Source organism: Narcine bancroftii, chromosome 5 (genome assembly GCF_036971445.1).
Source record: "Narcine bancroftii isolate sNarBan1 chromosome 5, sNarBan1.hap1, whole genome shotgun sequence".
Lineage (NCBI taxonomy): Eukaryota > Metazoa > Chordata > Chondrichthyes > Torpediniformes > Narcinidae > Narcine > Narcine bancroftii.
The window spans coordinates 141,835,533-141,851,976 of NC_091473.1; the positions used below are offsets into that span (position 1 = coordinate 141,835,533).

At 46.7% G+C, this 16,444-nt stretch overlaps 1 protein-coding gene across 3 annotated transcripts in view; it reads left to right on the forward strand.

Moving 5' to 3' along the window:
- Positions 1 to 16,444, forward strand: part of fnbp1l (formin binding protein 1-like) — a 259,561-nt gene that overhangs the window by 179,764 nt on the left and 63,353 nt on the right. For all 3 annotated transcript variants that reach the window (XM_069939287.1, XM_069939286.1, XM_069939288.1), the window contains exons 12-13: positions 4,472 to 4,587; positions 6,603 to 6,757. In XM_069939287.1, coding sequence (XP_069795388.1) covers positions 4,472 to 4,587; positions 6,603 to 6,757 — 271 coding nt within the window. The remainder of the gene's footprint in view (positions 1 to 4,471; positions 4,588 to 6,602; positions 6,758 to 16,444) is intronic.

Sequence of the window (16,444 nt, forward strand, 5' to 3'; positions counted from 1 at the left end):
GTTCAATAAGCTAATGGAAGCCTGTGATGATTACAGATAAGGCACATTTAGAGTAGAGTAGATGGATGGACATTAACTAATTTCAACCCACTGGAATTTTTGGTTGCCTAAGGAACATGCTGGTCCAAAGTCTTCTGTATCCTTCCTCATTTTAGGGTATTAAGCCAATCAAGAGATTTAGCTCAGTGCAGAGGAGTGGCACAGAAATAAAAGTTTAGCCATGATCTTGTTAGATCGCAGAAAAGGCCCTAATGGGCAGGACAACTTTCTGTTGCTTCAGTTTGTTGAGAGTTCTTATATTCTGATGTAACAGAAGTGAAGATGTAAATCGACAGTTGTAATATTTCTGGCAATAAAAGGCTGGTTACTTAAAACAGAGGTGTTTAGACATTTTTTTTTGCTCGGGGAGTAGTGAATCTGGAATATTCTGTTTTGAGGGTGGTGAGACCTCCTCCAAAACTCATCAAACCCCTGTATCACCACCAAAACTCATCAAATCACTCTATCACACTTCCTCTTACTTACCCCTCCATCACGCACCAACTCTGAACTCATCACTTTCTGTCACCTTCCTGGCACGGCCACCAACCTTATTGTTTCTCAATCGCGTACCACCCATTTCTACCTCCCACCCAAGATCCACAAACCCATTTGTCACCTGTGATTATAGGTGATGCTCCCCTTGCGCCTACACCACCTCCCTCAGCACCATTTAGGGCCCCAAACAGTCCTTCCAATTGAATCAACATTTCACTTGTGAATCTGCAGGGGCCATCTACTGCATCTGGTACTCCCACTTTCGTCTCTTCTACGTCAGAGAGACTGGTCACAAATTGAGAGATCGCTTTTATTGACCACCTCGGTTCTATCCGCCGCAATAGTGTTGATCTCCCAGTGGCCACCCATTTCAATTCTCCATCCCATTCCCTTGCTGACTTTCCTGTCCATGGTCTCATGCACTGCCAGACTGAGACCACCCATAAATTGGAGGAATAACACCTCATCTTCTAATTGGGCACCCTCCAACTGGATGGCATTAATATCAATTTCTCTGGCTTTCGTTAACCCCCCCCCCCAACCCCTTACTTCCCCCATCATCTCTCCATTCCCTGTCTCCTTTTGCACAAACTAGATAAATTTTTACCTAGTCTCTTATCCAATTAACACTTTTTGTTGGACTGGATTCCTCCTCCATTGTCGACATCTGAGACTTTCTGATACCTCCTGCTCTTCTGCCTTTTCTGATTTTTTTTCCTTGAAGAAGGTCTCAGGCCTGAAACATCAGCCATATATGGTAGCTTTGTCTCCTTTAGATGCTGAAAAGACCTGCTGAGTTCCTCCAGCATTTTGGTGTGTTTCCTACAATCACAGCATCTGCAGTCTGTCATGTTTCACTAAGGGTGGTGAGAGTCAAAGAGTTAGGGAGAGGGATAAATATTTAGGAACGTAGGAAGGAGGAACAGGAGTAGGCCAAAAATGGCCCATCGAGCCTGCTCCGCCATTCAATACGATCATGGCTGATCTAATTTATGACCTAACTCCACCTACCTGCCTTCTCCCCATATCCCCTAATTCTTCTATCATGTAAAAATTTATCTAACCGAATTTTAAATATGTTTAATGAGGCAGCCTCAACCACTTCCCTGGTTAGAGAATTCCAAAGATTCACTTCTCTCTGGGAAAAACTATTTTTCCTCATCTCTGTCCTAAATCTACTCCCCTGAATCTTGAGACTGTGTCCTCTTGTTTTAGTTTCCCCGGCCAGCTCAAAAAACCTTCCTACATCCATCCTATCCATACCCTTCATAATCCTATATGTTTCTAAAAGATCTCCTCTCATTCTTCTGAACTCGAGCGAATACAATCCTCTCATTCTTCTGAACTCTACTGAAAGATTAATATTTGAGGATTATGGGGAACTGGCAGAAAAGAGATCAGATATTAAATAGCAGGACCATCTTGTACTTGTGTTCTCTTCTAGGATGTTGGAGTAGTTGAAAAAGATGAGGTAGGTCGAAGCAAGTTCTAAAGAAAAAGTAAGAATTTAATGTCCTCCTTACAATGTCAGATTACTAGAAGGTATTTTGGGATAGATGATATCTTTCACTAAAGTATTTTCGATACGGGGAGTCAGTGTGTTAATCTATGTATGGACCCACAGTAGATGGACAGGTCACCCACTATTCAAGAAGGGAGGGTGGCAGCAGAAAGCATATTATAGACTGGTTAGTCTCATGTGAGTGGTTGGGAAGATCTTGGAGTTGATAATTATCAAGGATGAAGTTACAAGTACTTGGAAGTTCATGACAAGACAGGCCAAAGCCAGTATGATTTCCTTAAGGAAAAATCTTGCTTGACAAACCTATAGGAATTCTTTAAAGAAGTGACAAGCAGTCTAGATAAAGGAGATGTGGTAGATGTTGTGTAATAAGGTTTCTGACACCTTGGCAGAGATTTTTGTAATTTCATTAGCCACACAAATGAAGTTCAGGGAGAAACAGAACGGTAGATCTTGTATTATTATTATTAAGAAAATTATTGAATGGGCTTCTGAGGGACCGAGTTTTTATTTGGCAAGGAAGGACTGATTAGGGATGGTCAGTATGTGCAGATGAGAAACTACGTCTCTCAAATTTGACTTAGTTTATTTTTTTGAAGTGGTAACCAATAAGATCGATGACGGTTTGGACATGTTGTCCCAAGTCTTTAGCAAGGCTTATGACCAGGTACTGAATGGTAGGCTTGTCTGGATATAACATTGCCTTTGTGTTTGATGGTAATGGATGGTTGTTTTTTTCAGATTGAAAATCTGTGACTGGCAGTATGCCACTGATTGTTGCAGAGTCCTTGTCGTCTGTCATATATATCACTGATTTGGATGAGAATGTTTGGATGTTAATAAATGTGCGGATGACAACTAAATTGTTGGGAGAATGGACAGTGAAGAAATTATCCAAGGACATAAAAGGATATAGATCATCTGGGAAAATGTACAAAGGAATGACAAATGGAATTTAACTGGACAAGTGTGAATGGCAGGGCCCTGGGAGTCTTATGGATAGGGAGTCCTTGGATTACAAACAAATAGTTTACTGAAAGTATCAACACAGGTAGGTAGGATGGTGAAAATGTCATATGGCATTTTCTGAGGCATTGAGTACAGGTGTTGGGACATCATGTTACAGTTGTACCAAATATATGCTAGGCTGTGATTGGAGTCTTGTATGCAGTTCTGGACACCACAGGAAGGATATGATTAAGATAGACAGGGTGCAGACAAAAATGTGTTTTCTCTGGAGCAAAGGAGGCTGAGATGTGACATGATAGGTACGTCTAAAACTAAAGGTCAAAGCTCTTTGGTGAGAATCTTAAGACATAAATTTTCCAGACAGAGCAATTGGTATCTGGAATAAGATGCCAGAGGAGGTGATGGAGGCAGGAACAGGAAGAGCATTAAGAGACATTTGGACATTTGAATGAGCAGGACATAGAGAGGTATGGAATTAATGCAGAAAAGTCGATTGATGGTTCGCATGGACAAATTGGGATAAGGACCTGTTTCAATGCTGTGCAACTCTGACACATTGGCAATTCAGATATAACCAATATATCTTAAAGTGTGGAACTCCTGCTCTAGAAGACTGTTAAAGATGTAGCCACTACTGGCATTAAGACAGTCAGTCATAAACCAAGATGGGTTAATGTTCTGAATTAAAGAGTGAGTGAATGCTGAGTATTTTACCAGTGCAAGGTGATTTCATGACTTGTTGGGATGAGGGTATGGTGGAGTTGGAAGGGTAAGGGCAGGCTATGTCATTGGTACCATGACTGATATTGCATGGCTGATTCTATGGATCAGTTGACTCTGGAAGATGCAAACGAGGCCTTTGCTTCAGCTCTATACTTCATCAGAACTGTTTGAGAACATGAAGAGTAGGCCATCTGGCCTGTCAGACTACTTTAGCATTCAATAAGAGCATCGCTAATCTGGCCTTGGATTCATTCCCCAGCTTATTCCCCATCATCCTAATTCCTCCATACTTCAAAATCTATTTATCAGTCTTAAATACTGTATATTCAATGAGCAGCCTCTGCAACTTCCTTGAGCAGAAAATTCCACAGATTCACTATTCTCTGAAAGAAGCAGTTCTTCCACATCTATTTGTGCTTAAGCTGTCTACAATCTCTAAATTTGTTTCATTGATCTGAACTGGGGGAAGTCCTGCCTTTCTCCTGGAAGTCAGTGACCAGCTCCTTTTATCTTGCTGACGTTGAAGGAGCACCAAGCCACTATATTCTGTTTCATCAGGCACTGGATACCTGGCTGACAATATTGACTTCATCTGTGAATTTATAAATGGGCTTGGAGTGGTATTTGGCTACATCAGTTTTTATTATGACCTATATTTTACTGTAAACCCTTGTGTTAATTCCTCTGAAAGTTAACTGATACTATGTTAATCTCTTTAAGGCATGGCTTGTTGAGGTTGAAAAAGCTTCAGGAAGGGGAGATAGACGATTAAGTGCTGGTGCCACATTTGAACGTCCTACTGAAACTAACCATCATGGAACTCCTGGGAGAGAAAGGTATGTATTCAACCACTAATTGTTAATCGCTTTGGAACGCCATTCACTAGTTAAAGAATATGAGCTAGTTTTTCTCAAAAATTTGACAATTAATCAACACAAAATTCACAAGGTTTCTTTGAGGAAGTATTTATTTTCTTGTCCTTTACTGTAAACTACTCCAACGAGATCAACTAAATACAAAACTAGTATTTCAATTCAATATGAAAAGAAAACTACAGTGAAACCTCGTTAGAACACGATTCGTTAATCCGCGGAATCACTTATAGCGCGGGTGTCTGTGGACCCCAAACTGGTAAGGGGTGGGCTGATGACAATCAGCCAGCGACCAAACTCCCCACACCTGACAGCACCCCTCCCCACTATCTGACAATCCCCCCATCCCGTTGCCCCTGCCCCCGGCATAGGACTTCGGGGCAGGCGCGGCCGCCCCGGCCTCAACATCCCGCGCTGGCAACCTCGCACTCTGACATATATGCATCTGTTCCGTTACTAGGCTCTATGAAATTTTGGACCACAACTACCGCGTTCTAACAAGGTTTTACTGTGTTTCAACAAAAAATTGTGCTTTAAATTCTGATCTTGTGCTGGTTACAGGCTTGCAACGTTCTCCAAATCAATAGATTTAAATAAAACACTATTGAAGAAGAAATTGCATTTTATCAAAGAATGTAATTTTTTAAAACACTTAATACTTACTAGCTGATAGATTTTGTAAAACATTCAAGCCTTCTACTTCTTGCATTGAATATGTCTATATTATGGCAGGATGACTGATGTACTATATCCCGAATAAATGGAACCAGTTATTAGTGATGCAATTTGTAAAATTGATTAAGTTTTGGTCTCTTTTCCGTCAACTATTATGACCATTTCTGGTGTTTCCAAAATAAAAAAAAAAGGGTAATCTGTTACAATGGCTGCTAATCCTTAGAGTTTATAAATAATATCCTCTGAATCTTTCCATTCACTATGGTTTCATGTAAGTGATGTCAGGACCAGAGAATAATCTTTTATAAAGAATACTCTTCAAAAAATTTGATGTACTACTTTGAGATTGAATGAGATTAGCTTGCTGAATCAGGTCCATTTATTTGAAGCTATATTATAGTTACTGCCATTGTACAGTTTTTCACATGGAAGTTGATGCTTGAGCAAAGGCTCAGTAAAAGATTGACAAGTTATACCCATACTTTAAAACTGACAAATGAGACCCCTAAAAACACAATGCCAGAGAAACTCAGCAGGTCAAACAGTATATTTTATATAGCAAAAATAAAGATACCTTTATCAAGATATGAGCAAAATGCTCTCCGAAGTTAGCCCGTATCTTGGAGTCGCTCACTTCAAGGTGAAACTAGTTTAAAATTCTAGCATGTTAATTTAGACCATAAGATATTGGAGCAGAAGTAGGCTATTTGCCCCATTGAGTCCGCTCCGCCATTCTGACTATTCAGCAGCCTCCCTTGCACATGTTCACCTCTCTCTAAGTGAAGAAATTCCTCTGTCCAAGACCAGTTGTGCCCCATTGATCTACCATGGGAAAACATTTTGCCACATCTACTTTGTCCAGGCCTTTCAACATTCAAAATGCTTCTATGAGGTCTCTCTTCCAAGGAGTACAGTCCATATTGCTAATCCCTTCATTTCAGGAATCATTCTTGTGAATCTTCTCTGAACTCTCTCCAATGCCACCTCATCCTTTCTTAAACAAGGAACCCAAAACTGTACACTGTACTCCAAGTGCATTCTCACCATTACCTTAAAAAGCCTTAATATCACATCTCTGCTCTTGTATCCTATTCCATTATGTGTGAATGCCACATTGCATTAGCTTTCTTCACCACCGATTTAATCTTGAGGTTAACCATTAGGGTAGTTAAGGTTTTTTTCTGTAAAGCCTCCATTATTAAAAAAAATCATAGATAAATAAATTTATCTAAGTATTACAAGGCATCAATTTTGATAAGCAAGTTTATTGTGAGTAATTCTTGTCTGACTTTTGTTTACACCAGCCCTGATGGGAGTTATACAGATGATCCAAGCCAAGAGCAGAAAGGACATCAGAGATATCCAGAGCCACACCGTTCTGTCGAATTTGATGATGAATTTGAAGATGATGAGCCTTTACCTGCTATTGGCCACTGCAAAGCTTTGTACCCATTTGATGGTAAAATCTTCAGTGTGATCTGAATTTTATGTGACCTTTATTGTTAAACCAAAATGTTTTTTCTCTCTAGAATAGATAACATTTATTTGGTCTACGTTATTTATGGAAATTCACAATTTGATTTCTAGTACTATTTTATGTACCTTTCTGTTCAACAACCCGCAATCCAAACAATTGCATTCACCTTCAGTAGTGTAATGATCAGAACTACACAATACTCCCAAGTATTGCCAAACCGATGTTTTGTAGAGCTGTGATATGACATGCCCCTCTTGTCCTTAATGCCTCAGCCCTGTGAAGGCAAACATGCCAACTGATGTCTTCTCTACCATATCTACCCAGGTTGTCAATTTTGGGTAACTAAAAGTTCTCACCCCAAGGTCTCTCTGTGCAGCAATAGTGTAAGGCCCCTACCAGTATTTGACATCCAATAATGCATGTTCTCTCACGTTTCTGGATTAAATGCCATCCACCACTGCCCTGCACAACATTTCCTGCTGATCCAAGACCCACAACATCCTTGGACAATCTTCTCATCCATGTTATTTACATATATGATGAGCAACAAAGATTCCAGCACCAATGCCTGTGGAGCACCACTCAATAAATATTTTCAGTCAGAATGACTACATTCTAACTCTGCCATCTGCCTCTGTGGTGCAGACATAAAACACAGAAAAGACTGTACTACAGACTTTAATCCAGTTAAACTCTGTTGTAGTCTCAGTGGCTCCATGTGTGACTAGCCCAGGAGGGGCCGGCTCAAGTCTATATACAGGTCGGTGATTGACAGCCAACCAGGTGGAGTCAGCCTCCCAGATGATCTTCCTGCAGTAGGCTGGTGGGCATGCGGCCCAGTGCTGTGGTTGTACCACCATATTCACCCATTCTTAAAATGAGCCCAAGGGGATGTCTTGGTGCCAGGTAGTATTTACAAGTTCAGGCGGTCCGGCAGCAGTCTGTGCCTCTGTGACCGTCGCAGGGTCGGCTTCTGGTAAATGGTCAGTGAGGGCAGGGTTGCTTGAGGGTCGGCCGGGTCTGGGGTGGCTGGTGCGACTGGTGGTATGGCAGGGCGGTGTCTGGCAATGAGGGGATTTGTAGGTGAGTCTGGTCTGTGAGGAGTGGGGCCCTCTGAAGAGGCAGGGGAAGGAGATCAGCTCCCGGTGAATCCTGGGTGGGCCAAGGGTACCCGTGGTGGGGAGGTTGGCAGGGTACTCATGGTGGGGAGGGGGGGGGCCCTGCTGGTGCCAGATCCATAGTTGAGACAGTGTCCTCACATCCATTGGGGTACCTGATGTAGGCGTAGTTCAGGTTCAAATGGAGAAGGATCACCTGCTCGACCAAGGGGTTGGAACTGCTCGAACAGGGGGTTGGACTTGTGGGTCTGCATGTGCTTGCAAACGAGCACAGGTCCCTGAGACGTTAGTCCTGTTGGGAGGGAGACACCAGTCACTGATTTCCTAGGGAACGAGAAAAAGCACTCAGGAGGGGTCTGATTGGTAGCTGTGCACAAGAGTGACCCCGTGTGGCATGGAGTGCCTCGGGGAGGGCCTCTTACCACTAGTCAACGGACCAGCCTTTGGACCTCAGGGCCAGGTGGACTGCCTTCCAGATCACCCCTTTTTCACGCTCCACCTGTCCGTTTCCCCAGGGGTTGTAGCTAGTCATGCGATTAGCTGCAATGCCTCGCGCAATCAGGTATTGGCACAGCTTCTCACTCATAAATCCAGACCCCCAGTCTCTGTGGATGAAGGCAGGGTATTCAAATGTGTTAAAGATCTGCATCAGTGAACAGTGGCAGTGGAGGTGTCAGGGCAAGAGATAGCGAAGGGAAAGTGGGAGTAATCGTCTTCGACTGAGAGTAAGTAGACGTTCTTGTACGTGGAAGGCAGGGGGCACTTGAAGTCGAGGCTGAGCTGCTCGATGGGCCGAATGACATTGATGACATGAGCCTGTGGTGTGCAGAAGAAGCGCGGTTTGCACTCTGCACAGACCCTGCATGACTTGGTCACGGTCCGGACCTCTTGGACTGTGAAGGGAAGGTTCTGGGATTTAATGAAATGGTACAGGTGCATGACACCTGGGTGGCAGAGGGTATTGTGCAGCGCCTGCAGTTGGTCGGACTGCACGCTGGTGCAGGTCCAGAACAGAGCATCATGGAGTCATTGAACTTCCACGGTCTGTACTGAATGTCGTAGCTGAACATGGTCATCTCGACTCAGTGCAAGATCTTGTCGTTCTTGATTTTGCCCCTGTGGGTGCTGCTGAACATGAATGCCACTGTGCACTAGTTGATGAGAGGGGTAAACCTCCAGCCTGCCAGGTAGTGGCACCAGTGGCAGACTGCTTCCACGATTGCCTGGGGCTCCTTTTCAATGACGGAGTGCCCAACCTCTGAACTGTAGAGGGTCCTGGAAAAGAAGGCCACAGATCTGCCCCCTTGGTTGAGGGTGACCACGAGGGCAACATCAGAGGCATCGCACCCCACCTGGAATGGGGTGTCTCATCCATGGCATAAATCGTGGCATTGGTGATGTCTTATGTGGGCGAATGCTGCTTGCGCCTCTAGGGGGAGGGGAGGATAGTGAGTTGGGCCAGTGAGCAGACCTTGTCTGAGAAGGAGGGAACCCACTGGGAGCAGTAACAGAAGAGTCCTAGGCATTGCGGAGGGCCTTAAACGTGTGAGCGAGGGGCAGTTCCAATAGGAGGCCAATGGCACCATGTTCCACAGTGTACCCCAGGATGGCGAGGCGGGTGGTGCTGAACATGCACTTTTCCTTGTTGTAATTGAGGTCCAGCTCCTCAGCCGCCCGGAGAAATCTCTCCAGGTTGGCATCGTGGTCCTCCTGGTCATGGCCGCAGAACATGCACTTTTCCTTGTTGTAATTGAGGCCCAGCTCCTCAGCCGTCTGGAGAAATCTCTCCAGGTTGGCATCGTGGTCCTCCTGGACATGGCCGCAGGTGGTGACGTGATCCAGATATGGGAAAGTTACTCTTAGATTGTGCCAGTCTACCATGTGGTCCATCTGGCACTGGAACACAGAGACTCCATTTGTGACCCCAAAGGGAACCCGGCGGAAGTGATAGAGGTGCCCATCTGCCTCAAAGGCAGTATAAGGTTTATCCAGGCATGGATGGGGAGCTGGTGGTAGGTCAATTTCAGGTTAATCATGAAGATTTATAGTGGGCTATCTTGTTGACCATGTCAGCTATTCGGGGTAGGGGGGTAGGTGTCCAGCTGGGTGTACCAGTTGATCTGGCTATAGTCGATGACCATCCTCCGTTTGCTGCCCCCTTTTACAACCAGGACCTGGGCTCTCCAGGGGCTGGCGCTGCGCTCTATGATACCTTCCGCCAGAAGCTGCCTCACCTCTGTCTTGATAAAGGTCCTGTCAGCCGCACAATAGCACCTGCTCTTGGCAGCTATGGGCTTGCAGTCTGCCGTTAAGTAATTGAAGAGGGATGGGGAGGGACCCTTAGTTTGGAGAGGCAGCAGATGGGCTGGGGGTGGTGAGTGGGGGGAGTGGCAAGGGTGAAGCTTTGGAGTGGCACTGGAAGTCCAGCCCTAAGATGACACGGGCACAGAACTTGTGCATGACCAGGAGTCTGAACCCTTGATATGTTTCCCCACCCACTGTCAGATCTGTTGAGCAGCGCCCAAGTGCCATGATAGCAGTCCTGGGCACCGAAGGCGATGGAGAAGTTCATGGGGTATACCTTTAATTTCAGCATCCGTGCCTCGTTTGGGTGCACAAAGCTCTCAGTACTTCCGCTATCAAACAGATGTTTTGTTACCTTCCCGTTGACAGCGATGTCCATCATTGAGCGCCCGAGTCCATTGGGAATACCCTTCTTTAGCATAGTGGATGCTAGGACCACCTCGAGGTCTGAGTCTCTGCTCCCTGATGGTTGTGAATAGCAGCCAGTGGCTTTCCTCTGGGGTGTGGGGTGCAAAAGGTGCACGATTGTGTGCACGCACATGTTGACCATGTCATCCCGTCGGCAAGGTGAGTGAGTATGCGTGGTCGGGGGCTGGCCAACTCATGACGGTGGCGCCCTGTCGACACACATGGCATCGGTGTGGTCGGGCGACCCAGCCAGAGGTGGCGTCATTGGTGCAGGTGGAAGTTGGGTGGAGGAAGATGGTGGTGTCCATGGTGAGCACACAGTGGCGGTCGGCGTTGCGGTTGGAAGTGGTGGGCCGAGTAATAGTGCTGCCTCGTCCTCGAGGCGGCATCCGGGGGGCTTCCCGGCTGCACTCCTGGTGGGTCTAGAGGGGCACACATTAGCGAAGTGGCCTTTCTTACTGCATCAGGAGCAACGCAAGTTCCTCACCAGGCAGCTCTTTCGGAAGCATCCATCCAACCCACACCAGGACCCGCAGTACTTACAGAAGCGGGTTATGTCGGCGGCTGCAATAGTCTCTTCCCCGAAGGGGCCCCACAGCGACAGCAGTCGTTGGTATCTGCCAGGTTGAAGGTTGGGGGAGTCGGGCATCTAAAACTTATACATGGTGAGCTGCAGCTTCCAGAGAGCAGACTAACTCCATGTTTCTGGTAAGGGTGGCAGTACTGTCCTCCAGCAGTCTCTGCTTACCCTTGCATGCAGGCATCTCGGATGAGGTGCTCCATCTCCCCTTCAGTCACCCCAGTCTTGGTCAAGCAAGAGTTAGCTCATGCAGAGTACCCAGATAGGCATCTGCCGTCTTACCTGGCTGTTGCACCTGATCCTGAGCAGGTACCGGGCATAAAGCATATTCGTTGGGGTCCTGTACTTGCTTTCCGGGCTGGCCATCACAGGTTTGTAGTCCGAGCAGTCTGTGATGGCCTGGAAAGCCCTGAGGCCCAGTTTGGTGCGAAGTACCATAAGTCTCTTTTGGTTCATGTTAAACACTTTAGCCTGTGTCTGGATGATCGCCTCAATTGCATGCTTCCAGATCTCGAAGGACGCTGGGGCATCCAGGTGTCGGGGGTCAATTTACCGATGGTGAGGAACTTCTCCATAGTCTTTAAATTTTAAGTGGATTAAATTGTGGTGCAGCAAGCAGACACAAAACACAGAAAAGACTGTACTACAGGCTTTAATCCACTTAAACTCTGTTGTACGCCAGTAGTAGTCTCGATGGCTCCATGTGTGACTGGCCTGGGAGGGGCCGTCAAATCTATATACAGGTCGGTGATTGACAGCCAGCCAGGTGGAGTCAGCCTCCCAGGTGGTCTTCCTGCAGTATACTTAGTGGGTGCGTGACCCAGAGATGCAGTTGTATCACCATAGCCTCGTATCACCAAGCTAATTTTGGATCGCGTTTTCCAGTACACCTCATGTCCCATGTACTTCAACATTCTGGACTAGTTTACCATCCAGGACCTTGTCGAAAACCTTGCTAAAGGTCTCTCTATCTACCAGCCTGTCTTTGTCAATATTTTAGCTTCCTCAAAAATTTCAATTGGATTTGTTTGACAGGATTTCCTCCACACAAAAAGATGTTGACTCCCACTAATTAATCGCTGCTTATCCTGTCCCTTCTACTGATAATGGACTCACTGGTTTGTAGTTTCCTGGCTCAACCCTACTACCCTTATTATCAGAGAGTGACCGGAAGAGCACACTATGATATCACCAACACCTTATCCAGCTGTATCACAAAGTCCCAACCTTTGTACTCAATACTCTGCGCTTGAAGTTCAATGTGCCAAATGCCCTCTTCACTATCCTGTCCACCCAAGTCACCACTTCCATTTGTCATTCCTTGTAATTAACACACTCCTGTTCGGCTCTGAATCATGGATCCTCTACCGGCACCACCTAGAACGCTTCCACCAGCGTTGTCTCCGCTCCATCCTCAACATCCATTGGAGCGCTTTCATCCCTAACGTCGAAGTACTCGAGATGGCAGAGGTCGACAGCATCGAGTCCACGCTGCTGAAGATCCAGCTGCGCTGGATGGGTCACGTCTCCAGAATGGAGGACCATCGCCTTCCCAAGATCGTGTTATATGGCGAGCTCTCCACTGGCCACCGTGACAGAGGTGCACCAAAGAAAAGGTACAAGGACTGCCTAAAGAAATCTCGTGGTGCCTGCCACATTGACCACCGCCAGTGGGCTGATATCGCCTCAAACCGTGCATCTTGGCGCCTCACAGTTTGGCGGGCAGCAACCTCCTTTGAAGAAGACCGCAGAGCCCACCTCACTGACAAAAGGCAAAGGAGGAAAAGCCCAACACCCAACCCCAACCAACCAATTTTCCCCTGCAGCCGCTGCAACCGTGTCTGCTTGTCCCGCATCGGACTTGTCAGCCACAAACGAGCCTGCAGCTGACGTGGACTTTTACCCCCTCCATAAATCTTCGTCCGTGAAGCCAAGCCAAGCCAATTGATCTAATCCTTCCTCACTGTCCAATACACCACCATTTTTTGGTGTCAGCTGCAAATTTGCTAGTTGAGTTAACTACATTTTAAGAAATATTTTATGATTTTCCAAACATAAACTCAAACAATTATCAACATTTATCAGTGTCAATGTTAATATTATCAGCGTTGACTACAATTTACGGCATGGCAGCCAGAGCTTGGGTTGCTTTCTTTTCTTGACTTTTCCTGGTTGGGATGGGATGGAACCCCACACCACCCCCCCCGCCCTCAACCCACCAGCCACACAGACTGAGGAATAGATGGGTAAGGTAGGGCAGCGAGACATGATGGTCCACATTATAGTCGTGCTCCTAGGAAGTTGAGTACATTTTCATCCAAATTATTAACATTAGATAACAAACAACCAGCATCGACCCCTGTGGCACACCACTTCCCAGAAGCCTGCAATCTGAAAAGTAATCCTCTATTACTGCATTCTGCCTACTTCCACTAACCCAGTTTTGAATCCATTTCATCAGCTGGCATTGGATCCAATGTGATTTTACTTTCGAGACCAGGGGTTCTCAACCTTTTTTTCTCTCACTCACATAACAAGTAATTCCTTACTAACCACAGAGCACCAAGGGCACATGATGCCAGATGTGCTTTCTAGTTAGTAAGGGATAACGTAAGGTGGCATGTGAGTGGGGGAAAAAAAGGTTGAGAACCTCTGTTCTATGGGACCTTGTCATAGGCCTGCTAAAGTCTGTGTATACAGCGTCCATTGCCATGCCCTCATCAATCCACTTGGTCACCTCTTCAAAAAAAGTGTCAGATTCATAACACGATCTCCCACCCACAAACGCCCACACACCACTTCTAATCAGTCCCTGTTCATCCACATGCTGGTAGATCCTGAAACTCACCACTTCCTGCATTAAGTTCCCCTGTCGCTGCCTATTTCTATCCTGTACTCTGCTCCCACCCCCAATGCCTTCTGCCACCTCCCCCCCTCCACTGTGGCCTCCCCTCCCCAGATTCTGCAGCCTCCACTCCCCGCCTGGCCCCGCGGCCTCCGCTCCCCGCCGCCTGGCCCCGCGGCCTCCGCTCCCCGCCGCCTGGCCCCGCGGCCTCCGCTCCCCGCCGTCTGGCCCCGCGGCCTCCGCTCCCCGCCGTCTGGCCCCGCGGCCTCCGCTCGTCTGGCCCCGCGGCCTCCGCTCCCCGCCGTCTGGCCCCGCGGCCTCCGCTCCCCGCCGTCTGGCCCCGCGGCCTCCGCTCCCCGCCGTCTGGCCCCGCGGCCTCCGCTCCCCGCCGTCTGGCCCCGCGGCCTCCCCCCTTGCCCCATGGCCTCTCCACGACGCCCCCTCCCCCACCCCTCCTCTCTCCCCACGGTCTATTTCTGACTTTTCCTTTAATTGACAGCTCGATATGCCTCTGAGGATTAGGAGCCGATTACCAACTGACATCTATTTCAAACTCGCAAATCTTCTCAGCAATCTAGGCTTTACCTCCTCCATCCCTGCTTCATGTGAGGACTTCAAGATCAAATTTAATGTCACAACTGAGAAAACTGAAGGGAAATTCAAGGCATTTGTTTTAGGTTATTGGGTCGGCACAACACTGGGCTGAAGGAGCTTCAATGTGCTGTAGATTTCCATGTTCTATGTACTAAGATGCAGTGAAGCATTCCAGCTGACATCTTGTGCATAATACAGCAAGACACAATACAAAGGTGTAGAGTTACAGAGAGAGATCAGTTGTCACAAAGCAAAAGCAATATAATTTTATTATTGTAAGGTTAATTCAGGAGTCTGATAACAGCAGGAAAGAAACTAACTTTGAATCTGGTGTTTTGTGATCTCATAGTTGTGAAATTTTATAGCTGGGTGGGTTGTGTCTTTTAATATGGTGGTTATTTTTTGTATCATTAGGCCCTTTCATGCAGTGAAAACGCTCAACAGTAAAGGTGGAGATTCTCCGCCCTTGCATTGGGAGACTTACCTCGATGAATGCGCAGTGGCTGGCTCCAAGGTGCTGCCTGCAATCTCTCTTGGGGATGGAAAATTGGCAGAGTGTAGCATTCCACCACCTCACATGAATGTACAGCCACTGCAAGTGGTTAGCTAGGGATGGGCTGACGATGTCACTGATGCCCTCAACCCGCGACCCATCTCCCCTCTCTCTCCCACCCACTCACCCCTCTCCCTTCATTACCCCAACAGGGGGCCTGTGGGAGCCATCAGAGGCTGTCAAATCGGGGGGGGAGGGGGTCCTGGCCGGGGGCTGTCAGGACAGAGGTAGCCAACGGGGGCCATCAGGGGTCAGCTGAGACAGCCCCGCCATCTGCTCTGGCATCTCACTAGGCTTTTTTGGCCTTTGGAGCCGCTTTTCAGTGGCTCAAAATGCTGCAGAGCAATGGCCGTTTTCCCTACCTATAATCCCTCACGCAGCTGGAACTGTTCTGGGAAACAGCTGCATGGGGGATAAGTAGTGAGATGGCCATTGCTCTGCCGCGTATTTATGACAGGTGGCGCTATGGCACCAGTTGCCCTGTCTCCATTGGCTCCAGAGGGTGCTACAAGGTGCCTCTCAACATGAAGGCTGCTCCATGAAAGGTAAGTTTATGTTTTCTCTCCACATTTTATAGCTGAACGGGCATGAACGGGCCTATTGTGAAATCGATGGATGGGAGAGGGTTCTGTATGATAGACCAAGTTGTGCTCGCCACCATTTTCAGATTTTTGCTTGGATGGAGCAGTTCTTGTAATTTTTTTCAGTTTCAATTGTGTTGTATAAAAGGTTTTCAGCGTTTAAATTAAATTTAAATTATAAAACAGTAGAGGGCGCTATCATATCACCTTAAGATCATTTCAATTTACGATGAGAATCCCAGGACAGAACCCCCTCATAAGTAAGGATCCACCTGTACAATGCAGTGATGCATTGATCCCAGGAATTAATGGCCAATTGGCCTTTAAAGTGCCAAGTGTGAAAGCAAAATCAGTTCAATGGAGGTCAGTGTCAGTTGACAACATCTCATGCTGGGGATAGATGGTCTCGACCCCTAATATAATCCCCAGCATCTGCAGACACGGCATTGCAATCGGGCAAGTGTGAAATGGACAATTGCATTATGAGGTTGAAATGATCCAAGTTTTTGCGTGAGTGCAGGAAGAAAAGATTAAAATGAAGGTAGAAACTTTGCAGTGGGAGAGAGAGAGAAAGAGAGAGAGGAAATAGAAATAAATAGCAATAATAGACCATTTTTAAACAGCTTGGGAAAGTTTGTAATACTATAGCGCACAATTTATAAAGACCGTGGAGAACCTAACTTCCT